We start from the raw sequence: 25,610 nt of genomic DNA, 5'->3' as shown, positions 1-25,610 counted from the left end.
CGCGTATCAACCGGCTAAACTCCCGCGGTTTAAAAGTGGGCCAAGTTAATTAAAAACTTAAAATAGAAAATCAACCATAACGAAACGATATATTGAGTCAAGAGACCGGGTTTTGTCACTGTTTACAAGTCCTTAGTGTTAATAATATAAATATAGCTTTGAACGGCTTTGGCTTTTGGAGGAAGTACCGTTTAATTAAAACAAATCTTTAATGGATTTATGTCCACGTACTGTTCTTATTACAGGTGCTTCGAGTGGTCTAGGTCTTGAGTATGTTAAGCAAATGATAAATCTAAAAAATCCACCCGAAATCATTGTTGCTGCTTCTCGAAATCCGGATAGGGCAACTGAACTCCAGCAGCTTGCTACAACACTCGCATCCAACTCAACCATAAAAATTGTTAAGCTAGATGTTGAGTGTGATGAGGACATCGAGTTAGCTTTTCAGGTAGACAAGGCCAAACAAAGCTTTAAATTAATAATATTAATTATTTCTTTATTACATTAGGCTATGATAAAGCGGCTATAGTTACATAGTATACATAGTATAGTAGAGAATACTAGGGCACTAGGCCTATAGATTATAATTATATATTATTTATATATAGTAGTAATATATAGATCTAGAATCTAGCAGCTAGATCTAACGCTCTCTATTCTCTAACACACACACTACACACCCCAAGCAGTACTCAATATCAATACATACATCAATCGTCAGTATTAATAATATTAATTAAAATCATGGACAATATTTTGAGTGTTCCTTTGAAGCCCAGTCAGAACGCCCCCCCCCCCCCCCACAATATATATACTGCAAATAGAACAAATTATAGTAATTATAGTACTTTATGACAGTTTATTTAAAATGTAAAGGCCTAGGTATTAGTTCCCAGTATTAGATATTCTAGAATATCTAGTCCTGTGTCTGAACACAATGTAATGAAATGTATGTTGTAATCATTATTCTTCCCCACCCACCACCCCCCCCCCCACCCCACCCCCCTCCATCCTGAAAGAAACTTCAAACTGTCTATTATATTACATAGATCTAGTAATTGAGAATAAAATAAAAGTAGATATCTAGCCCTACACATAAAGTAAGCAATGAACGTACATATGTTTATTAGATCTACAATCTAGATTCTATAATAATTTGATTCTAGCTATTTAGGCCTAGGCCTATTAAATATTAATATTATAATAGGCCTATTATTTTTCTCTTTATAATTATAGGCAACAAAAGAAGCTGTAGGAGAATTAGGTCTAAATTTGCTAATAAACAATGCTGCTATTTATGACCGATCTAACAGTGGAAGCTTGATTTTACAGACTCGTGAGAAAATGCAAAAACATTTTAATGTCAATGTAACTAGTAAGTGCTAAATAAGTCAGTATCCCACTATTGTATTTAGTAATCAACTTTTGATTGATCAAGTAAAAAAACATAATTGGCTTTTTATTCAATTTACTTTTCTTTAGCTTAATAAGTTAAATCCTTAAGTTAAATTATAGGCCTACAATATAATTTATTAATGAAATTTTTAAAAGTTAATACAAGGAATGAAAGTAATCTCATTTGTATATTGCACAAGTGTTATCAGGATTTTTTTCACTCCCCAATCATACATAAATTAAACTATAGCTTGCTTTTCTCTTTTTTTACCTCAAGGTCCTGTTCTTATTGTACAGAAGTTTCTCCCACTTCTTAAGCAGGCTGCCACTACCAGTAAAGGTTTTAGCTGCAGTAAAGCAGGTGTTGTGATGATGTCTTCTAGAGTAGGCTCGCAGCAAATAGTGTTTGATGATGAACCAGGAGCTTCACTATCATTGCATTACAAGTAAACTGTTTTGTCTGAAGTTTCACTTCTGCTAAGATGTCTTCTCATTTTATTGTTTAAATTTTATTAATACATAAATTTAAAATATGAAGCATGAGGCCATTTTATCATTGAAAGCTGGGAAGCTTGTTATTTTAATTATAAGAATTTTGTAAGAGGTGGTAGAAGGAACCTTGATGACCAAAAAAACAATTAGTTACAAAATGGCCATGTGGTTTTATTTCCTTGAGTCTGGTAAGAGTAGGCATCTTCTTATGCATATTGTATAATAAAAAAAATTGTAATTTTAGAGTCATTCCCATTTTCAATGTTTTGATTATACAACTAATAACATTTTTAAATGCCACTAGCTTCTGGCAGCTTGTTGTCTGTAATTTGATAACTTTGCCCTACTGCTGTTAATTTTCATAACATGACTAGACCACTCGTTGTCCATTGGATAACTATGGGTTTAGGGTTCATTCGTAAATAACGTCAAGCTCTTTTGATGATTTTTATCTTTTCCTATCCATACACACTGTCACACATCATCACAAAAAGCCAAACTCCCATATCAAAAAAGACGTCACACCTCAGCCAACATCATGTTTTTTCTTTTAAAAAACCGATTGTTTTTTTTTTTTCTATTTTATTTTGCTTTGAAGTGAATTTTAGTCATAGTTCTTTGTATAATTAAATGTGTTTTCAAATTAGAATATTTCTCTGAATTTTATTAACATCTTTAAAGAAATTTTTGTTTATGCTATTATTTTAAACAGAATATTGCAGTTTCTGATCTATGTTTAAACAGGTGCTCAAAGTCAGCTTTAAACATGGCCACTATAATGATTTCAAGAGAGCTTAAAGATGATGGAATATTGGTATTTGCAATACATCCAGGGTGGGCCAAGACAAGAATGGGCACAGACAGAGCACCTCTCCAGCCCTCAGAGAGTGTGCAGAGTTGTCTGAATGTTATTGGCACAGCTGGCGAGGCTCTGCATGGGAAGCTCGTAACTTTACATGGGGAAATTCTTCCCTATTAGTTCATTTTAATTCACTGGAAATAACTGATGGAACTTTCTTGTGCAATCAATTTCAATAAGTTTTAGATGGTTTAAACAAGTAAAAAAAAATTTTTTTAAAGGGGGTGGGGCTTGAAAATTCACTATTTTTACCATGAAGATTTACTGATACAAATGTGTGTAAAAGTATTTGAAATTTTAAAAGTATTAATAAGCAAATGAACTACACATATTGTATGTGGATCACCTATTCATTACGTGAATGTACTCTTAAATTATGTTCCTTTGATTTTACTTTCATTTTCATATATACATTCAACAACATATTGTTTGTGTACCTTATAATGAAACAAAATGTATAGTGTAATTTATTCTTTTCAGAAATGTCTGTTATTAATCAGCTGGTGATGTTTCAAGTTTGAAAGGTGGTTTTAAGTATGACAAAGCATTTATTTATAAACAATAGGAATGATGAAATGGGTTAAGGTTTAAGAGCCTTTTCACTTGGTTATTTGGATGGGAGGTTGGTGTGGTGGGTTAACCTTAGTTTTGTGGAACAATAGTGGTTGGAGGATAAAAAAGTTTTAATAATAAATCTGATGTAAATTCCAACTATTGCTAAATAAAGCAAAAACTGATGCAGGGCAACATAAGTTAATTATTTGTGTATAGCAGGGGTCTCCAAACTACGGCCCGTGGGCCAGATGCGGCCCGCTGCGTCCTCTCATCCAGCCTGCGAAGCTCTTTTAGTCCATAGAAAAAAATGTTTGTTGAAGATGGCTGAGGAACATTGCCTAGAAAATTGAAAACAATGTGAAAATGTAGCTTTGGGTGCAAATACCATTGCCCGCCGTTTTGCAGACATAGGTGAAAACATTGTGACTCAAGTAGCAAAAAATGTATAAAGTTTCACCATTTTTCAATTGCAATGGATGAGTCGCTGGACAGCTGTTCTACCTTTCAACTGCTTGTGTTTATTAGAGGTGTGGATGTAGACATGAACATAACACAAGAGCTGGCTTCCCTACACAACATGTATGGCATTGTTACGGGGGAGGATATATTCCCTGAGTTAAAAAACATTTGCTGATTGTAACTTGGAGTGGATTAACCTCATTTGCCAGACAGTTGATGGAGGAAAGAACAAGAGTGGCACAAAGAAAGGTTTGGTTGGACAAGCGAATGAGAAAAACATTCTACAACCAATGTTCCTGCACTGTATTATTCACCAGCAAGTTTTGGACATTAACAGTGTACTGAATCATGTGGTGAAGATAGTGAATTTCATACTGTCACATGGGCTCAACCACAGAATGTTCAGAGACATGTCAAAAAAACAAACATGGAATTGCAAGATTTACCATATTACACAGCAGCAAGATGGCTAATTTGTGAGAAAGCTCTGAGCAGAGTATTTACGTTAAGAAAGGAAATAGGTGACTTCCTTAAAAGTAAAGGCAAGCCACAGCCATTAATGTCTGATGAAGAGTGGGTATTGGCATTGGCCTCTGCTGCAGACATAACTAGTCATTTAAATTTTCTGAACCTAAAACTACAAGAGAGGGAAACCTAGTTTCTGATCTATACACCCACCTAAAGGCCTGCATATCCAAACTTGTCATGTTTTTGGAACAAGTACAGGCCAACAACTTGACGCACTTTCAGCAGTGCAAAATCCTCATGGATGAAACAATCACTGAGTTCTCCACGTCATTTGCATGTGAGATCATCAAAGACATCAGGCTGCAGCAGTTTCAGTAACTGTTTTCTGAATTGGATCTAAAGACAGAAAAAGTGAGTCTGTTTCAAAACCCATTTGAAGCTAATGTGGCCAGTTGCCCAGATGAACTGCAGCTGGAGGTGCAATTCAATTTGAATTGCAAGCAAATGTCATCATTAGAGACAAGTTCAAAGATGGGCGGGTGGGTTTATAAGTTTTTGCCCATGGAAGACTTTTTTAATATTAAAATTTTTGCATCAGAGTACCTTTCAAATTTTGGAACAACATACTTGTGTGAACAAACATATTCTAAAATGAAATACGTGAAGAATAATTTGAGAGCAAACCTGGACCTTGATTGTGTTAAAATTTGTATATATTTCTATATAAATCATATTTTGTTGGCGGGGAGGTTCGTGGGGGGTATGGGGGGAAGAAACTGGCTCCTGAGCTGATATTTGATAGCCAATGCGGCCCTCAGGCTGAAAAGTTTGGAGACCCCTGGTGTAGAGTAACTTATATAGGCCAAATTTTATACAGCCACAAATCCACATTTCAGTTTGTTCATCGCTCACTTAACTTGAAGAACGTAAACATTTTTTAAAGGTGAAAAATATTGACTTAATTACCTGATTACTGCTTTTTAAATGTGACCCTATTTCATGAGCAGGATAGATGTTTTGTAATTAATATAACCTATTTATTTTATGGACCAGTTTGTTTCTCTTCCCCACGCCTATGTTCATATTATTTAATATTTGATTTTATTGTATCTGTAGTTTAAAATGATGTAGGCCTGCACTTGTAAATTAAAATCATTATTTGAATGAATACTTTGTATTTGAACATATTATTGTATGTAAATATGCCTTCATAATCTATGGTTACTGATATTATAATAAAATCATTTCAACTTGTTTGCTTAGGTGTCTTTGTGATAATGATCAAACTATTTCATAATTAGTTAAAACATAGGCCCAACAGATATTCAATAACAAATTTAGAAAATGAAGATGGAAACACTAAAATTTGTATTCTTTAATAGTGAATTGACCTACAACAAATTATTAGAGATTTTCTTCATGTAGAACTTGAAAAAGGTTTGTCACCACACAAACTTCAGTTTATTTACACATTACAGTATTTGATAGAATTTCAATGAAAATCCAGCAAACAAGTTGTTTGTAGCAGTGTGACAATCTGTCCTGCATACTTATCTATCATACATTTCTTTTGTAGCTGCATTTTCTGCATAAAATTTAGCCCTATTACTGGGATCAATTATGTACCATCCTTGGTAATCCATCCTTTCTTGGGACAGGAACTGATATCTTTTTTTCATTATTCTTTTGTAAAAAAAAAAAGTACAGAAAATAATCAATATAGCATTTTTTAAAAAGTATTAGTATTAACTAGTTAAATTAGTATTAACATTAGTTACATTAAGTACCTCAAACCGGGGGGGGGGGGGGGGGGGGGGGGGGAACTTGCCACTGGTCTACAGGGAAAAATCCCTTAAGTACTGTGTTGTAATAGGCTTATTACCTATTGGTGTTTTAATTTAAAGAAAAATTATTTGTTGGTATTCCTCCATTTCCCTTCCTTTATGCCAAGGCATAAAATTCAATTCTTCTCAAGACTCGTCACTTTACAAGCATTAAAAAAATATTTAACCTTCCCCTGAAGTACCGAGTAGAATATTTAAAAGTACAATACTTTCACTTGCCCCATTGCTTGTTATGGAATAAACATTTGAAAAAAAATTTTTTATAAAATCGTAAGTTTAACCTGATTAGAAATCTAGACGTGTCTGATAAATATTTGGACATTAAAAAAACTGAACAAGCCTGCCAAATATCAAAGTGAAAATAATTATAGGTTCAGTTGCTATAACATACAGTATTGTTTGAATATTAAAAATAAAACAATAGACCTAAACAGTAATGACTGCACAGTGAATTTAAGGCAAACTGCAGAAACTCCAGCCTAGACCAACATATATAATAATTTTTTGTTTAATTATTTTGAAACATTTTATTAACACACTTGCTACATTCTTATTAAATTTCTACATCCTTACTTTCTATGTGCAATTAACAATTGTTCCAAACAAAAATATCACTTATTTTAACCTATATCAATACATTTTATACATGGCTTATCATATTCTGGCTTGAAGACTGATCATAAATTAATAGACTACTTCTGCAAAACGCGATGGTGAGACAGAGTAAGTGTTAAAAAAGTGTTTGGAAATTTTGATGATCCAACCTCATCATTATTCATATTTGTACATTACAATAGCTAGCATCATAGAACATATTGAACACAAAATTCAGGGATACAGCTACAAATTTACTGGATAATTTTTATCAAGTTACTAGCTTTAAAAACACTATATTTCTATAGCTTTTTTAAAAGTCTCTAAAAAATATATAGTCAAATAAATATACAGACAAATAAATAGAAAATGTTGATTCTCTGAATATGTGTACATTCTGAAATGATTGTGTTTAATAAGCAATGTACTTTTACAGACATAACCTTTAAATTTTAAAAATGACACTTAAGGTTTGACCAAAATATTTTTAAAACACTAGCACATGATGCACATGTCTCTTTGTGATATCTAAACAAATTTGATATCCACAATCTTAGAATCCCGAGTTCTATTATGTAACAAACAAAAAAAAAACCTGTAAAACCATAATAAAAACATTGGTTTGAGGTACCTAATTACATACACAAGTATGTATAACATAATTTTAAGTACACTGGGTAGCCTTACGTAACAAAAATTCCTTTTTTAAATAAGTAATTTCAGTCTAGAAGGAAGGGCTGATCTGTCTGACTACAACATGAGAATGGTAAGCGAATCACAGGATGCCCAAGCCCAGTAAACAGCGCCAGGACTTTAAATCTATCCCAGCCATCTCACAAAATTTTGGTTTGCTGGATCTAAAGCTTGTTTTCTCAGTCTAGAACAGTGGTTCTTAACCTGGGTTTGATTGAAACCCAGGGGTTCAGTGAGGCAGGAGGTCAAGACACACCCAACTCCTGTGAGTCACAATTGGATTTTTCTCAGCGAGGACAATGGAATATTAAGAAGGGTTCCATTAATGCGCATCTGAAACTGGTAGTGTTCAGTACCTAATGCAAATCTGAAACTGGTAGTGTTCAGTACCTAATGCAAACCTGAAACTGGTAGTGTTCAGTACCTAATGCAAACCTGAAACTGGTAGGGTTCGGTACCTCCAAAAAGATTTAGAACCACTGGTCTAGAGGGAAGATCAAGTAGTTATCTGTTTATAGTTTAAGTGGATTCAGCCTCTCCACAAGGCTCAACCAAACTTAAAACAAAAACAGCTTCAAGACTCCATCCCAGTCAACTAATCTCATAAAACTTCAGTTTGCTGAAGTAAAATTTTAAACGTGTTTTAATAGGATTAAATTGTTTTTTTTTTGGCTAAATTGCCAGTGTACTTTTACTGTTTTAAAAAACCAAACCATCTCTAAGGAAGATTTTCAACTGAAAAGGTATTAAAAAACTAACCTCCAGTATCTCTTCTGTTGGCTCTCATGGAGAAAGTGCAATGTTCGCTCATACTCCTTCTGAGGTTCTTCGTACACATATTTTGCCAACCATCTCTTAATAGGTGACTGGAAAATCAATTTGTTAAATAGTAACATACTTTCAGGAGAAAAAAACAACTTCTATTTAACAACATCATCATAACTAACAAAAATGTAAACTGCATTTATAAAACCCAAGTCTTCTATAAATTGGCAGTTTAAATAACCATTTGAATATTTGTTTTCACCAGAAATGATGGTATTGCACAAGTTTTAATAATCACATTACTACAGCCTACTAGCTTAACTAAAGGTTTGTAAAGTTAGCCAGTAGCTTGTTCTTTATAATTTAAAAAAAAAGGTTCATTAATTACTAAACCCAGAACACATTTCTTTATTTGCTCTTACTGTGTTAATTACGAATAGTTAATTGCCATTAAAGAGTGTTGTAATTAGCATAGGGTTGGGAGCTGGGATTAAATAAAGTTTTAATTTTAGTTGAAAGTATGTCCATACAATTAAATTGTGTAATTGCAGGATATAGGATGGTGTGGCCTAATGGTAGACTGGCAGTCTCAAGTTATAATCCAGGTATAAGTCAGTAGAATGCCCTCAAAGCCTCCTTCACATTTTACTACTATATATGCTGATGACTACAACAATGCTTGTCTTTAAGTACTAGCCCTAATAGCGGACAATGAGTATTTTTTGTGTAAGCAATAAATTGGCTGTGTAATGAGTTTTTTTTATATTGAAATTGAAACAATTTTTATCACGTACAACTAAAATTACATGTTTCAAAAGTATGGTTTACAAGAATTTAAACATCAAGTATGTTTTAAAAATGAACCTGAATTAAGCTACACTGTTCACTAGTTTAAGGATGAAGGCTATAACAAGACCACCAGAGCATTGAAGGAAAATTAATGATGTTGATTTTTGTGAAAAGTTGTGGGATTATATGTATAACCATATAGTTTATATAAAATAAATGCAGTGTTACGGTAAAAAGATATTTAAGAATACATAAAGTACATTTTCAAATAATTTCTGACTTTCAGCCGTATTTTACCAAAGGGAGGTAACTATACATTATAATTAAAAACACAAACTTTGTAGTACTCCCATTCCTTTGGCTCATAACCTTCTGGAATCTCAGACAGTTCTGCTGGCCCTGAAAGTATGTTTAAACTATCATAACATGGGCTATGGTACTACTATTAACAAATCAACTGTAAAGAAATAGACTAATAAAACCACTAATTCTAGTGCATAAATGTATAGAAAGTCTTGAATTCTGATCTAGGGCTTAAGTCACTACCTGTCCATTTAGCTCTGATGGGTAACAAACTAAGGCAGCTGGGCATAGTGCTGACCATCTTATCCCTCTGTTTGCCAAAACAGATGAACTCTACTTCATCTGCCCTATGTGTCTTGGGCACAAAGGGAAACTATAATGGTGATGTATTTATTGATGTCTAACTTACCAATAAATAAGTTTATACAAGTAATATAAATTTATTTGTGTCTAACTTACTAATAAATAAGTTTATTCAAGTAATTTGAATTTATTGATATCAAACTTACCAATAAACAAGTTTATAGAAGTAATAGTAGCCATCATGGGCACAAGTCCCAGCATCAGATAGAAGATCTGGAAAATAAAATTAATAATGTGTACACAAGATTTCAATTAAACTTCAATTCCAGACTTTCAACTTCATAAGTATGAGGGAATGTATTATATTCTTACCATTGTCAAAATACTTATCACTAAACACTTTAAAAAATGTTATGAGTTGTAACAAAGATAGGGAGTTAGGAGCCTATTTGCAGAAGGAAAATAAGGGAAATACAGGGGTTATGTCCAAGACCTAGAAATTGCTTTCAAGTTTAATTGATTTAATAATGGTTAATTTCTTTCTTTACAACTTATATACCAGCACGACAACATGATAACTCAAATACAACAATAAACCTTATTTTTCTAATCTATGACCTTCATAAGAAACATTGATACTACTAATAATAAAATATATACTGTATGCAATTAAAATGCACTTTAATAGGTGCAAAAATCTTTACAAAGTAGGCTTACAAAGTCATCTTTAAATCGTGTCCAGTCAAATCTGGAGGGAATAATGGCCATTCTGGTTTCATGTCCACCATTTCGAACTGATACTGAAAATTTCAAAAAACAAACTTCAATCAATCTATCTGCAACTACAACAGTGCAGAAAATTTAAATTTTGTAATTACTGCACACGTAGCACAATGACCTTTGAACACAGTTGGAACACGCCTTACAGTATTATTCTAAACTGCTCTAGAATAAACACACAATGCAGCCAAATTTAAGTAATAATCTTTAATTTATTATCAGTATTGCAATATATTGCTATATTAATGTCATTGTTGATATGTGGTTTGAGATGAGTGAGCCATCAAACTTGCCATTTTCTGATGCTAATGGCTTCTAAAACCGAAAGAGCCTCTTGAAAAGCCCTTTAATCTTGTGAAAAATAATGTCATCCTGTAGGTGTAGTTATGATTACTTGATCAGACTTGATCTAATTTGATCACATTGTGTCTAAAATTGTGCCTTTCTATTTTCCCATAATTTTGCAGTTGTCTCGCATTTATTCTCACATTTTACCGCCTTGCCATTTTGTATGTACTGTATTAGTATTTTATTTAGACCTAGCGAGGCTAATATAAATATATATAAAGAGTACAGATTCTAGGGATGATTTAAGATAGGCCTACTGATGTCCAATAATAAATAAACTCTTCAAAAAAATAGGTGTGTTAGGTTGAAGCTGCTAGTAATGTTAGTCATAATATTTAAGTATTGTAATCTTGACTAATTAGGGTTAGGCTTAGGGTAGGACAAAGCTAGGGTCTCGGTAAGGGCAGGGATAGAATTAGAGTTGACTACTGTTGACGTAGTGTATTTTAGTTAACTATGTAGTATGTTATTACCTAACAACCCCCTTTATTTGGAAGATTCCATTATTGGACACTTTCGTATAAAAAATCGAAGTGTCTATTCCCAGTCAACTGTGAATAGCCGTATATATAATGGCTTTTTGATACATTTAATGATTAATGTTTAAAAACCATAGAATTACCATGAAACTGACTGATCGAGAGGGTATGTGAGTGGCTGTAATGCTGGAAGGTGCGGATTCTAAATGAACAGATGGGCCTATCTTAATCTTTCCTTAAACACTTATTGTAGGACCCTCAATTGTGAAAATTTTATTTTTTTCTCCATTATTTACGTAAGGCAGGGTTACTTTTAATTAGTAAACTTTAAAATTACTTTTGCTATTTTTCTTTTCTTATGCAACATGATTGCAGGCAAATCTTCAAAAAAAAAGTTCCCTTAGAGTTTTGCTAAGAGAAAAAAACAACTTGGGAAAACTGTGATGGAAACATACTACATACTACATACATACTCATAGTCTAGTCATTGGATAACTCACTGATTAAATTTTAAAAGGGACTTGCTATGGTAATCTATCGTTTTGGGTACATAAAATCGCCCGCGACTTGTAATGTACGAAAACGTTACCTCATTGTCAAGGCTGTAATAGAAGTATATTGTGATATGTTTGTGTCAAATATTATAGATAAATGAATAATAAACCTAAATCAATGGCTAAATATATCAATATAGGCCAGAAATTAACTTTAAACAGCAGTGTCTGCAAGCAAGATTTGCTATATAAACAGCCGCCATTTGTAAAATAGTGACTTCCGCCTGAATCTTGCGCTATAAGTCTATAAAAATAAAACTTTAACAAGATGGCTGCTATAGTAAATGAGCATGGTTGCATCTGTTGGAAACATCGCTGGTGTTCATTAATTACTGAAAAGTTTTAATTCAATTCTTTAAAAACAGGTACATAAATGAAACAAGGAAACATTTTTGTATTTTAAAAAACATAAATCCTCCTCAAAATGTGAAATAATTATTAAAATTTAAGGAGTCACCTGGTTTTCACATTACAAGTCGCGGGCGATTTTACGTACCCAAAACGATAGATTACCCTTGCTATTTCACCTAACTTAGGCCTTAGGCCGCGCTTAGGCCTAACTAAAAACTATAACTTCTGGCAAATAACTGCTATTACTATACCAATAAAAAAACTGAATACCTTGTCCTAATAGTTGTGACTGTCTCTGAATCGGCGTCTGAATGAGTCTATTGTTCACTATCCTAAATCCTTGCAAACAAGGCCTCAAAATGCTCATACCAGCCATGGGTATGACCTGTCTGTAAAAACACTACCAGAAGGAAAACTGTAACCTTGATTGTGTATGTATTGTAGTCTAATTGCACATTTTCTGCGCTCTATCTGCTATTTTAACAATTTATCTTAACTCAATAACGAAAGTGAAAACGGAAGCTCAATTCAGGGGGCAAATTCGGTGTGATAACTAACCATAACTGACGATAATCAAGGTGTGGATCAACAAACTCTTTATTTTAAAATCTAGAAATTAAATCTAGATCTACATTTAAACTATACCTTAGAATGGCTTAAGGCTTAAATTAGATCAAAGGACGGGCAGACAGAGTCAAAGAAAGTGACAGTCAGTCAGTGTGTTGTAGCGATCATCGGATCAGCTGCTTGCAGCTTGCCGAGCTGCTGGCTACCGCTGCGATAAGGCTGCAAGCCCGAACGAAAGAAGGTCTCGATCATTAGATTCTAGTTCTGACTTCTAAGCTAGTTTCTCCAACTTTATTATAAAGGAATTACAGTCTAATAAATATATCTTATGTGTGTCATCCTCATCATAACTCAAGTTCTTGGGCGATTCTTGGGGGTTTATTTTTGCACAAAAGTTTATTTTGAAATATTTTGCCTGTCCACATTTAATAATTTTAATTTATGATTTCAAAAAAATAATAGCCTATCTAATATCTATGCGCTATACAGGCCTGTAGTGACGTATAGTCTATTATAGGTAGTAGGGGGTAAAACTCCATTTTAGCGTATTTGATTCCCTGCTTCACGTTCACCTCCAGTTGAGCGTAATTTTATCATAAACACAACCAAAACACACAAAAACATTAGGAAAACTCTAAGCCTATTTCTTTATGAATTTTAGTTTTAGATAATTTACTTTTGTCAAAACTTGAGAAAAATCCAAATTTAGAATTATTGAATGTCCACTATTTTGTTTTTTTTTCTCTTAAAAGTGTCAGTTAAGATTTCCATGGCAATGAGTAAAGTACTAAACTCATAATTGCAAGGTGGTTAAGTTTGTATTGTTAAAAGTATCTTGCACGCATAATACTATAAATAAACATATGAACTCACAATAACCCCAACACTGAAGCCACCACAATTTCAAATAGCAATCGCCCAAGCTATGACGTATGCTGATAATTTAAGTCAATGTGAACTCACGATGAACCCTCAACCGTGTAGGGATTTTTCTCACGCCGATGGGTAAAGTACCAAACTCATAATTGCAAAGCGTTTAAGGTTGTATTGTTAAAAGTATCTTGCCCCCATGATACTATAAATAAACATATGAACTCACAATGACCCCAACACTGAAGCCACCACAATTTCAAATGGCAATCGCCCAAGCTATGACGTATGCTGATAATTAAAGTCAATGTGAACTCACGGTGAACCCTCAACCGTGTAGGGATTTTTCTCCTGCCGACGATCACAAACTATTTTATTGGAACTGTAATGCTTATTTATTATGTTTTTTTTTACCTTTTCTAATTAAAACACACATTCATAAAAAATAAGTAGATCTAGATCTAATCCTAGTGTTTTCTAAATGTTTTTGTGTGTTTTGGTTGTGTTTATAATAAAATACACACAACCGGAGGTGTACACGAAGCGCCGAATAAAATATGCTATAATGGAGTTTTACCGTAATAGGGTTGTTGGTACCGGCTGAGTTTGCGGTAAAAACATGACCCAAAATCTCCCATTACTTTCTTATTTGGTTTTGCATACTAATAAGTTTTTAATTTATAGTAATTAATTAGTTAATTAAGTTTAACAAGTCATTTCCTAATGTTAATTAAAAGGTAGAATGGTTTTCCCCTTGTTTTAATGGTTTTGCGATCTGATTGCATGCTGTCTCTGCTTTGGTCTTACCCCTATATAAAGGTTAGTTTCAAATGCGTTAAAAACTCGTTTTTTGAAAAGTTTCCTCTTAAAGAAAGTTTCCCTAGCAGATACAACTTATTTTTATAGAAATGATATTTGTTTTTGGATATTTTGACTTCAACAGTAGTAAATACTAATTTGAAAGTAGTCACTGTCGGTAGGTCGCATTGCCACAAATGTTATATTTTTTTAGCCTGATCTGCCATCTTTTAGTTTTGATACACTAACAACAGCATTCTTATGTAATGTGCAAACAAATCTCCTAATTTTTATTTTAAAAATAATTTAATATAGATCTACCTATCATTTTTTCAGCTCTCAATCCAGTTTTGCTTGAAGTACAGTTTTGCCAAATATGTTTTTCTAAAAATTAATTTCGTCAGACTAGACTAGATCCATGTACCCCGTAGGCTGTATACTTACCTATAACAGCCAGTTAACTTATTTGGAGAGGTTTTAAGATTTTTGATTTGCTTCCATAAAATTTTAACCAATATTTTTCCATTAGTTTTATTTACGTGGCAAAAGTAACATAAAGTTGATTGGTATTCTTTCTTTAACTTTTTTAGTAATTTAAAACCAGGTGAAAGCTGTCATTAAGATGGGAAGATTTTTGATATACTTCTCTTACCTTGGAACAAGATACAGGTGAGTGAATGGTTTAACTCTACAAACTTGGCACTTCGACATATTCTATTCACTGTGTTATTGAAAAAAGGGCACAAGAATTATTATTGTTATCAGGGCTTGGTGTTTGCATTATGTTTGTCTGGTAATTTATTCATTATTTCATAACTGTAAAACACTCGTTTTTTAAAAACTGGTTAAATACTCATTCTAGAGGGTTGAATTCTTTTGGAACAATCAATTTGTAGTAATTAATAAATTAATTATTTAAAAAAAACCTGTTAAATACCAATTCTAATGGTTTAAGTTGCATTAGAATAATGGCTTGGTAGTAATGAATTAATTTTTTAAAACATACTAATTCCTAGAGGGTTAAATTATTTTAGAACTTTAGAACATTCACTTTGGTTGTGTTTCAATATGAAAACAGTGATAAATTTATTACTTACTAATTGTAGAATATCTGCACCATGTATTAAAGCAATAACACACACCCATATATATATATATATATATATATATATATATATATATATATATATATATATATATATATATAGCCTATATATATGTATATAGGGCCTATATATATATATATATATATATATATATATATATATATATATATATATAGGCCCTATATACATATATACACTCATTAATCATTATTTTGCAGTTTTTTCAAAATGTTTTTTTATTTGAAAGATTAGTGGTGTACAGAGACAGAATGCTTTAATTAAAGGTGCGCCTATTTTAACAGTTGAAGGTGCTCTTCAGGTATATTTTATTTTAAATATTTTTAAGTTAAAATAATTTAAGTTAAAAATAAGCTTGTACGTTGCCTAGATACATTGGGAGTAACTTTTAAAAGGGAGTAAAGTAAGTTTTTTTGTTTGTTTTTTTTTGTTAGGCAGCACTTCAACGCTTGAGGCCAAAGAATGATTTTAAAATTGTTTTGTCAAGTCGCACAGACAGTGGAGTTCATGCATTCAAAAATTCATGTCACGTTGATTTAACATACCCGTAAGTGGTTTGTTTCTCACTTAGAGCCTTTGAGTTGATCTTCGTTACTTTAAAAGGATTCAGGTCCTGCATTTTCTTATATTTTCTCTGTAAAATACCAATATAAATATATACACTTATTTTTACCAATAGAATATACATTTTTAAAAACAAATCAGCAAGTTGTGAGTCTAATAGCTTTTTTATCTAGTTATACTACAATCAAGTAATTCTAAAATTCATAAAGAAAAAAATGTTGACAGCATATCATAAAAAGATTTTAATATTCATATTAATATTTATATTTATCAAAATATAAACAATGAGATCCTTTTGTTAAGAATGATTCACTATTACTTAAGACTTGAAGTTCTTCTAATATAAATATTTTTTAATAATTTCAACTTTAAATTTTCATTTTGTTGGCAAAATTGAATTTATATGAATATCTGATTTCTAATGTGGCCCATATTAAAATATTTTTATTCGTACTTTTTTTTTACGGATTTTTACATTTTTCAAACTCCGATATTTAATGGTTAATTTAATGTTGGTTTCATCAAATACCTTTTTTAACTGTGTCTTCCTAACAGATATGGAGAAAAAGAGTATGACCCATCTTTTATAACTGATGTGGCCAACTTCTATTTAAAAGCCAAACATGAAGACGTCAGGTAAGAAGAACTATAATTATTATTATTAATAATTATTATAATTATTGGCACATCAGACATGGCAAATAATTTTCTATCTGTTATCTGATCTTTATAAAAAGTAAAGTTACCCCAAGGGAGAGATGAAGTAGAGTTCGCTGGTTTCTGTGACCTCACCATAAGAATCGATAATGTAATCAGCACCATGCCCAGACACCTTTACTTTCCCTAACGTCAGTTAGGTACCCATCAGAGCTAGATGGACTCGGGGACATTCTTCTAACTTAAACATTATTGAGTGCTCTACCTCTAGGTCACTCCAGTGAGTGTTTGTGTATTCATGATAATTTTACATTCTAGATACTGATTATTTATCCCTGAATCTTCTATCTAGAGTTGTAGAGACAAGACAAGTCCCAGATTCATTTCATAGTCGATTTATGGCTACTGGAAGGAAGTATGTGTACAGATTTGCTCATGCCATGACATCAAATCCTGTACAAAATATGTTGGTGAAACTTTTCTCTTTGATTATTTTCTTTTTAAAGTTTACTTTCACATTTTAAAGTTTAAAAAAAAATGTAATTAAGCCTGTTTTTTTTTTTATTATTGTAAGGAAAAAGTGCTCCTTAATCGTTTAACTAAAAAAAAAAAGATGATTAAAATAGACACTTTATTTTTTGGAAACTTTTTGAAAGATTGTTTACTCATTTTCATTATTGTAAACAATGAAAATGAGTTTTTTTAAATGTAAAGTTTGAATGTAAAAATTACATAGTTAAGTTTATTTCAATTTCATGCTTTGGGGAGACTTATCCATTAGTTATGTTTTATTTTAGTAAACCAAAATTAGAAGAGTTTAAGAAATTCAAGTTCAGAAACAAGGCTGGCTACCCTCTACGGTCTATGGGTGATAACGTTCCTTTTCTGGAACTTGGCAAACTATTGGTGGTCAGGTAATTAATTTGTTAAAATTCAATTCCAATTTTAAAATGACACCCTAAAAGTTCAAAAACATTTTTTTCAAATGACATTTTTGCAAATCGTATCATACATCTGTAAAAAAATTGTTACACAAAGTTGCTAGCTGCTCAGTGTCTTAAATTAAAAAAAGAATCATCTTTAAACCGAGCGATCCAATGGACAGATGAAGTAGAGTTCATATGTTTCTTGACCTCGGCTTATAAAGGGAAGGTGTGATCAGCACTTTGCCCAGCCACCTTTACTTTCCCTAACATGAGTTAGGTACCCATCTTTAGAGGTCAGATAAGTTAGCCAGTATCAGTAGAATAATTCAAATATGATGCATTCTTAAGAAGTTATGAATATTACAATATTTCCTACAAGTCTACAAGTCATTTTACTTTCATAGAGGTATTTATGCTTTTTAATTGAATAATTTAATTTAATAAAATTTTTATCCCTAGCCAGCATATAGACATCGACATGCTAATGTCAGCTGCTGAAATGCTTTCTGGGATTCACAACTTTACATCTTTTTCAACCAACATGTCGCATAATTCCTACCAACCCCACCCTGTGAAACTGTTAACTATTGGCGTTAAACGGGGTCAACCCCTCTGCACGCCGTTATTTCATTCAAAAGAATTAGAATTCTGGGAAATCCATGTACAGTCAAAATCTTTTTTATACAGACAGGTAGGTATGGGTCACTTATATAAGTCAGTAAGTAGGGTTTCCTCTTTTGGACCTAGTGACCAATTGGGAAGATAGAGTTCAAATGTTTCTTGACCTCGGTATATGAAGGATTATTGTGGTTTATGTGGTGGGGAATGGATGAGTGATGAGGACGGGAACACTCTTATTTCTGACAACACTAATGATACCAACTAGTCTGATCATGAAATATAACTTTAATTAGCAACCACTAATACTAGATCTACACCACAAATACATAACCACGTCCCTTTGTTAATACTGCGAAATTCCCAACTGTCTGTTCAGTCTTGTGTCTACGTCACCGCTATTATTGTCACGCCACACTTGTGCTACGCATATTCTAATAAATAAAACAAGTGCGCATACTCTCGAATCAAATCACCTACCGTCAATACCAAGTTTACACCATCCTTATTAATCTCTATCAGTCTAGTCTTATTTCTATCTCTCTACGCTATGACAGTTAACACTATGCCCAGCTGCCTTTCCCTTACATGTTAGGCAACCATCAGAGCTGGGTGAACTCAGGGATGCTCTGACTTGAACCTGGATTCGAACTCAAGGCTTTTGTGTTAGCTGTTTAGCATTCTACCACTAGGCCATGCAGTCCTGTGGTTCACATATATACTACTGACATAATTGTAAACTTTCAACACACATGTATTAAGTGACTCTTTTGGACTGATAGTCAATAGAGCAGATGAAGTAGTTCACCTGTTATTTTGACTTCAGAAATAAAACATGAGTGTGGTCAGTCCTATGCACAGCCGCCTTGACTGTCCTAAACTTGAGTCTTGTAGCAATATTTCTGGCCGGATACTTGTCTTGTTAGGGTATTAAAAATGATGTTGATATTTTATGACTACTGCATTTCCATATAATTCTTTTTCTAAATAATGTTTGCTATTATGTGCATGAAAAAAAAATCCGTTTAATTTTTAGGTAGCAATTTTTTTTTTTAAATTTACGCAATTAAGTGTAGTCTAATAATTGATTAAATAAAGTAATATCAAATATTAAACTACATAATTTAGTTATGAATTTATTGACATTATTTATTTTTTCACTGGATTTCTTTTCATGATTGAATTTAAGTTTTATTTTTTTTAATAATTATAAAACAGTGAACCTAATCTTCTTAATTTTCCACTATGTTTTAGGTGCGAAGGCTTGTGGGAGCCATGATGCTGGTTGGGAAGGGTAAGATGACATTAGAAGTGCTCCAAGATATCCTAGAAAACCCCCAGTCAAATTTTGATTTATCAAGTCAGATGAGTGTCAGTGAATGTGGGTTGTATTTGCTTGAAGTCAACTACGACCCTAAGGGTAGGTACTAAGCAGTAGCGTAGTGAGGGGGGGGGGGACACATATGTCCCTGGGCGCCGACCTTAGGGGCGCCAAAATGGGTTGGAAAAATAAATTGAAAGGCTGAGGGGGGTGCAAATTGAAAGTATGAGGGGGGGGGGGGAGGGTGCAAATCAAAATCTTGAGGGGGGGGGGGGTGCAAATCAAAAAGTTTGTCCCCAGGTGTGGGGAAGGGTCGCCACACCTCTGGTACTAAGTAAGCTTGAAGAGGGCTATGGCCATGTAGATTGTTTCAGGGGCTTATGCAATTTCAATCATACAGTTTCAAAATATGCATGTCTTGTTGGATCAAATTTTGTCAGATTGTGCTGGCCAATTTTTTTTTAAACCTGTCATGATGCTTTGAAAATATTTAACATAACCTTACAATAAAACTAAGCATTGCTGTTTTCAATACTTGGTGTAATATTTGGTGTATTTATAGGATTACTATAAAAAAAATTAATTTATTTTAGTGTTGGATACTGACACTGTATAATTTTAGTTTGAAGTTAGTAGATAAAATGGGATATTTTTTAAAGGTTTTAATGATATTTAACTTTTAAGAAGAAATGAAAGAATAATTTTTTTTCTATTCTTTAAAAGTATTAATGAAATTGAAATGCATGACTAAAAAGAATTGTGCACCAAATGAAAATTAAGTATCCAACTTAGTCAAATTAGATGTAAAATTGCATTGTCATTGGATCTTGACCCACTTGCCAAGTTTGAAAGAAATCGGTCCAACAGTAGTGGTCAAAATTTCCTTCTCCCATTTTGACTTTTAATGAAGACAACAGCACAAGGAAGCAAGTTAAATAAAATCTTGTAAAAATGAATAATGAATTATTTTATAAGAAATTAGTGATCCATGATTTGAGAACTACAATTAAAGTATACTAACTGGAGGAGAAATAGGTTTAAAAAAATTAGTTGGTGTGAATCTTTGTATTCCATGTAATTGTGTGTATTCTTTTTCTTTCATTTGATAAAAATATCAGTTTTGTAAACATTTTCAAATATAGTTGGATATTGGTCGGAGTCCATAAGAAGATACTTTACATTTACATATATATTTTTCAATCCACTTTTCAGTGTTGGAACTAAATTCTGCAGAGCAATCTACAGCCACATGGAACTCTACGGAAGAGTATGAGAGCTCTGATGAAGATGACGCTATAGTACAAGTTTCTGAAGTGAATGAATCACCTGGCAGTTGACTACTGATAATATAGTTTTTAATTATTATTTTTTTCAATTGTATTATAGATGAAAAAGTAAATAAACTTTAAAATGGAATGTAAAATTTGTATTCGTTTAATTCTTTTTTAAAACGTGGATTAGGGTGACAATGGTAAGGTTTTTATTATTTTTATACAGTTTTTAACTGTAGCAGAAAATTCATGGCTTGTTAAAGCAAGCCTAGTATCCATAATAGAATCACTAGTGTTAGTGTTGCTGATAGTTATATATTATAAAGTCATTCTTAACAATTCCATGATTTGGTGAGAGGTGTTGCTCAACCAAAAAATATCTATTGTTTTGTTTTAATCATGATAATGTCAATGAGAAATGGTTTAGAACCCTGGAATAGCCTAGTGGTGTACTTTTAAAGTTACATCCAAAGACTACAGTTAGTATTTACATGGTCCAAACATCACCCAAATGTTTAGGCTATATATCACATCTTTATTATTCCAGGCGATCAATTAAATGACTTGAATATTTCTAGGCAATTCTAAAATGACAATAGCTACTGAATAATAGTAATAGGCTTTTCTTGACATAACATGTTTTGATATACACATCTTCCCCCTCTCCCCAAGTTGTGGCCAATTTAATTATGCTTATTATCCAAAACTGAAACGCACTAAATAATGGAATTGTAGGAAAAAATTTAAAATAGTATATCTATATTATACTGTTACTTGCAGCTAAATGATTAAATTATATTAACTGTCTTCTAGACATTGGGTCGGCAACCTTTCAAGACCGAAGAGCCAAAAGCTACAATTTTCAAAATTTCCCAGTTTTTAAAGAGCCAACTAACATTTTATTTGATTAAGAATTTGTTTAATACATTCAATTTTTTATTTTAAAAAAAATTAGTTACCTCTGTTAGAATAATAAAATTAGTAATCAAATAATATAGCCATAGGACTATCCCTACCCACTTTAGAAAAAAAAAGTCACTTTGGTCAAACTAAAGCATCTTGACCGATAGAGATATGCATTCTGAATTAAAAAAATTTAAAAAAAAAACCATTCCCCATTCAACCATAATCGAAAAGGTCTGCACGTAGGCAGTGGAAAGGATGGAATTGTTGCACGGGGCTGGCCACAGCGGCTGTTGAGCTGGGACTGGTGCCCAAGCGGCTGTCAGCTGTCTGTATACTCTCTACTCCACCTATTCTCTGGTGAGTGATTTTATCCTGTTCAAACTTGTGTTTCTATACAGTATAATATTTGTTATACGTTTTGAAAAGTAAATTTATTAACATTTTCTGCATGGATTTGGAGAGACCATCTTGACGACATCCAGAGAGCCGCTGATAGCAGACTCTTATTTCCCAATCATTACATTTGTTTATAAAAACCACTCGGATTGTCACAACCTCCTCCAGCTCCCCACTGATGGAGGAGCGGAACGGTCATCAATGATCTACTGTGCCAGCCACTCGAGCAATGGCTGACACGAGATCAACTTCACGCTCAGAGGCAGTGACTGAATCTCGTCATCATGGTTTTCGTGCCGTTCAATTTTGCTCAATGTCCCGGCAAGACCAACTTTAGAAATGATCCCTAAAAGTATGATCTTAATTTATCTTTGCGCCCACGGAAGTCTGCTTTAAAAACATAATGTTATTTAACTAAAGTTTTCAAAATGTAATTAAACAATTAAAATATATTTATTTAATAAAAATGATTGCAGCATTTACTTTTTTCTACTACAAACAATTATTATACATTTTATACTAAGTTTTAGAATTTTAGTTTTTGATAATATTTAGTATAAAATTAAATTTGTTTAACAAATAATTTAAAATTTAAAGGGCGGCTACTCTGAGGCAAGGGAACTAATTAGATTAAAGTTTCCCCTGATTATTATAGCAGTAATGCGTGTACATTTAAAAAAAAGAGTTGTAGAACTTGGAGATATTTTTTTTTAAAATCGTGATTTAAATTTAGTTAAAACTAACAAGATTTTTAATTTATTCACATATTATTTGCACAAAAATTCAGGAATAATTTTTATTTTCTAAATTTAGCTGACAATGGATTTTAATCCAAGGCCCTATTTTATGGTTCAAGGCTATATCCAGTGTCCTGGTGGTGACACCATTAAGTTCTTTAAGTTGTAAAGGGGTGGAGAACAAAGAGTCGACTTGACATTAGCCGACACAAAAATATCATTAATTGGTTTCCTAATTTTGCAATAAATTGGTTACTTTGTGATAAATCATGTTTTTATTATAGGCCCTAGACGAGAAAGAAATGAACGAAATCAATGTAACAGTACAATGCATAACTGAATGCTAACCATATAGTCGAGATAGTGAGTCCAAACAACATGAGATGACGCCTGCTCTTTAAAAAGAAAGGTAAGTCTAAATATGAACACATGTCGACTATTAAAGTGTCCGTTATAAAAGTAGAGTTCCCTTTTCGAACCTGACAGTCCATGGGGCAAGTAGAGTTCGGACCTCAGAATCAAAGGCGTAGCAAATATCCATTTCGGCGCCAGGGGCGAACTATTCATTTTTCCCGTCCATGTAGCAATTCAAGTTGGTGAAAAGCCCCCCCCCCCCCCACTCTTCCCTCCCCACACCCAATTTGCTATGTTATACAAGTCCTTATTCAGTAAAGATTTTTATTTTAGTACAACATAGTTAATGTAGAAAACAGTTAAATCATTGTGTAAGGCCATGTAGCTGTTTACGTTCAAATAAGTATTTAATTTTTTTTAAAAAATTAAACTCGATTAAAAGAAACTACACTAGAAAGTCAGTTCGTTCCCACATTTCTAATCATACCCAAAATCATTCACTGTCAGTTTCTATTTCAGGCATCTCTGCATGGGGGGAAGGGGTGGAGGGGAGAGGGCACAAAAGAACGTCGTAACTCCCCCCCCCCCCTCCCCCTCCAACCACCCCCTGAACGAAATGGAATTTATATAGAAAACACACTTTTACCAGTGTCCGCCCCCCCCCTCTCCCGGAAAATGTTGTCCGCCCCCCCCCCTTCCCCCCTCCAAAAAAAAATCAAGTGCACACCCCCCACCCAAATTCTGTGTTCAAGTCAGATGAGCAGCAATGAGTCCAACTAGCTCTGACTCATGGTAGGGAAAGTAAAGGCGGCTGCCATAGTGCTGACCACACCATCCTTTCAGATGTTGAAAAGGGAACGTTAAGTCTGTAAAGTCATCTGAGGCAGAGGCGTAGCGAGGGGGGCGGGGGGTGCGGACCGGACCGGGTGACACCATTTAGGGGGGTGACACCAAGGCAAAAAATACAAAATATATAGAGAAATATTTGAGTGGGGGGTGCAAATCGAAAGTTTGAGGGGGGTGTTGCAAAGCGAAAATTGAAAGTTTGTCTCCGGGAAGGGTCGCTACGCCACTGGGGAGTGACACCATTAAGTGCCGCCCCGGGTGACACCCGACCTCGCTACGCCACTGATCCAGGGGCGGAACTACCATACCGCCAGACCCCGCAATGCGGGGGGGCCCAGGACGGTTAGGGGCCCAGTTCCGACCAAAAAACAATGAATTTTTTTTTTCAAAAATTATGTTTTTCATGCATCTTGAAAGTGGTTTTGTAAAAAAAACAAAAAAAAAAAAAAAAGGTCTACTATAGCAGCGATTGTTGCGTAGAAAAATAATTTAAAATCTACAAGAGCTATAGTTTGAAAGGTAGGTAAACATTCACACTACATCCATGACTTACTGCCCTTCTTTAAAATAGGAATGCCCACGAAGCTCATTTAAATAGTTTTGTACTATGTATATTAAAAAGCAATTGATTCTCTGAATTGTTACTTAAATAAAACGTACTATGCAATAGTATAGCTATAAAATTCAATGTTTTCAAAATTGATATTATAAAAGCCAAAAATGAAAAAAATAAACATAACGCGAGAAACCATTCACGAACAAGCTAACGTCTTTATATATTTTTGACCAGCATATTTATGATATCTTTCTGGTTCAACACAAGTTTGGAATAATTTTTTTCTGTTTTTTTCTCTCAGAATGGTCAAATATTGCAAAGAAGTAGACTAAATTACTCAGTTAGGATATAGATTATATATATATATATATATATATATATATATATATATATATATATATATATATATATATATATATATATATATATATATATATATGTATGCATAGGGGGGCCTAATTTTTTCTTTGCGGGGGAGCCTTTTTTTTCTAGTTCCGCCACTGCACTGATCTGAGGGAAATGTATTAATGCCGCTCAAAATGAGCTTTCTATTTAATTGTACTAGCCCTTTTTGTGCTCAAATGTAAAACGCCAAATGTGGTCTATTACCCCCCCCCCCCCCCGCCATACCCCACATACACGCACACACACACGCACCTCCAGTTATTAAAACAAATAAGCATACTTTTTTTTTCTTATTCGCTCAGTAAACCAACAAATACACGCACACACACACCTCTTCAGTAAGCTACTGGCTTCTGTTATGAATCGCTAAGTAAATCAACTAATACACAATGTTTTGTTTCAAATTGTAAATTTATTTGGTTAACCACAATTCAAAACAAATAAGTTCAAATGTATGAGAAAAGTTTGAACTAAAGAAACAGGTTTTTATTGGAAAAAAAATGAAACAAGAATTAATCAAAGCAGACTACAAATGTACTGCATTAAAAGAAAAGGATTTTTTTTTTTGAAAAAATATATATGTACAAGGATCACTTGATCTTTAAAAAAAATGAAAATATATTTTTTTAAATAATTTCAATAAATATTTTGTTTTAAAAATTA

At 33.1% G+C, this 25,610-nt stretch overlaps 3 protein-coding genes and 1 non-coding gene across 6 annotated transcripts; 2 read left to right on the top strand and 2 right to left on the bottom strand.

The window, feature by feature from the left end:
- Positions 1-164: 164 nt before the first annotated feature.
- Positions 165-3,526, top strand: LOC131927114 (uncharacterized). The gene is made up of 4 exons (XM_059282778.1): positions 165-448; positions 1,237-1,375; positions 1,673-1,841; positions 2,632-3,526. Exons 1-4 carry the CDS (start codon positions 212-214, stop codon positions 2,864-2,866), a joined length of 780 nt encoding a protein of 259 aa, XP_059138761.1. The 5' UTR covers positions 165-211; the 3' UTR covers positions 2,867-3,526.
- A 2,055-nt stretch (positions 3,527-5,581) lies between these two features.
- LOC131927116 (NADH dehydrogenase [ubiquinone] 1 beta subcomplex subunit 5, mitochondrial) lies at positions 5,582-12,482 on the bottom strand. The gene is made up of 6 exons (XM_059282783.1): positions 12,302-12,482; positions 10,237-10,319; positions 9,726-9,792; positions 9,251-9,312; positions 8,119-8,225; positions 5,582-5,911 (listed from the first exon to the last, which is right to left on the bottom strand). Exons 1-6 carry the CDS (start codon positions 12,405-12,407, stop codon positions 5,779-5,781), a joined length of 558 nt encoding a protein of 185 aa, XP_059138766.1. The 5' UTR covers positions 12,408-12,482; the 3' UTR covers positions 5,582-5,778.
- Positions 12,483-12,535: 53 nt separating this feature from the next.
- On the top strand, positions 12,536-20,880 carry LOC131927115 (tRNA pseudouridine synthase-like 1). 3 transcript variants are annotated; one of them, XM_059282781.1, is made up of 10 exons: positions 12,536-12,609; positions 14,857-14,935; positions 15,625-15,691; positions 15,825-15,937; positions 16,510-16,590; positions 16,964-17,077; positions 17,409-17,525; positions 17,997-18,228; positions 19,410-19,575; positions 20,689-20,880. In XM_059282781.1, exons 2-10 carry the CDS (start codon positions 14,889-14,891, stop codon positions 20,811-20,813), a joined length of 1,062 nt encoding a protein of 353 aa, XP_059138764.1. In that variant the 5' UTR covers positions 12,536-12,609; positions 14,857-14,888; the 3' UTR covers positions 20,814-20,880. The 3 variants fall into 3 exon arrangements, with proteins under 3 accessions (XP_059138764.1, XP_059138763.1, XP_059138765.1); XM_059282780.1 differs by lacking the exon at positions 12,536-12,609 and adding an exon at positions 12,790-12,908; XM_059282782.1 differs by lacking the exon at positions 12,536-12,609 and adding an exon at positions 12,802-12,908 and having other exon boundaries at positions 14,871-14,935.
- Positions 20,881-22,188: 1,308 nt separating this feature from the next.
- Positions 22,189-22,411, bottom strand: LOC131927122 (small nucleolar RNA U3). Its single transcript, XR_009383602.1, has one exon. It is a non-coding gene; the product is annotated as a small nucleolar RNA U3 (small nucleolar RNA).
- Between the last annotated feature and the right edge of the window lie 3,199 nt (positions 22,412-25,610).

Source organism: Physella acuta, unplaced genomic scaffold (genome assembly GCF_028476545.2).
Source record: "Physella acuta isolate Inbredline_101_S28 unplaced genomic scaffold, ASM2847654v3 ptg001374l, whole genome shotgun sequence".
Classification (NCBI taxonomy): Eukaryota; Metazoa; Mollusca; class Gastropoda; family Physidae; genus Physella; species Physella acuta.
The sequence above is the reverse complement of the archived record's forward strand: the minus strand, read 5'-3'. Positions and strand labels throughout refer to the sequence as shown.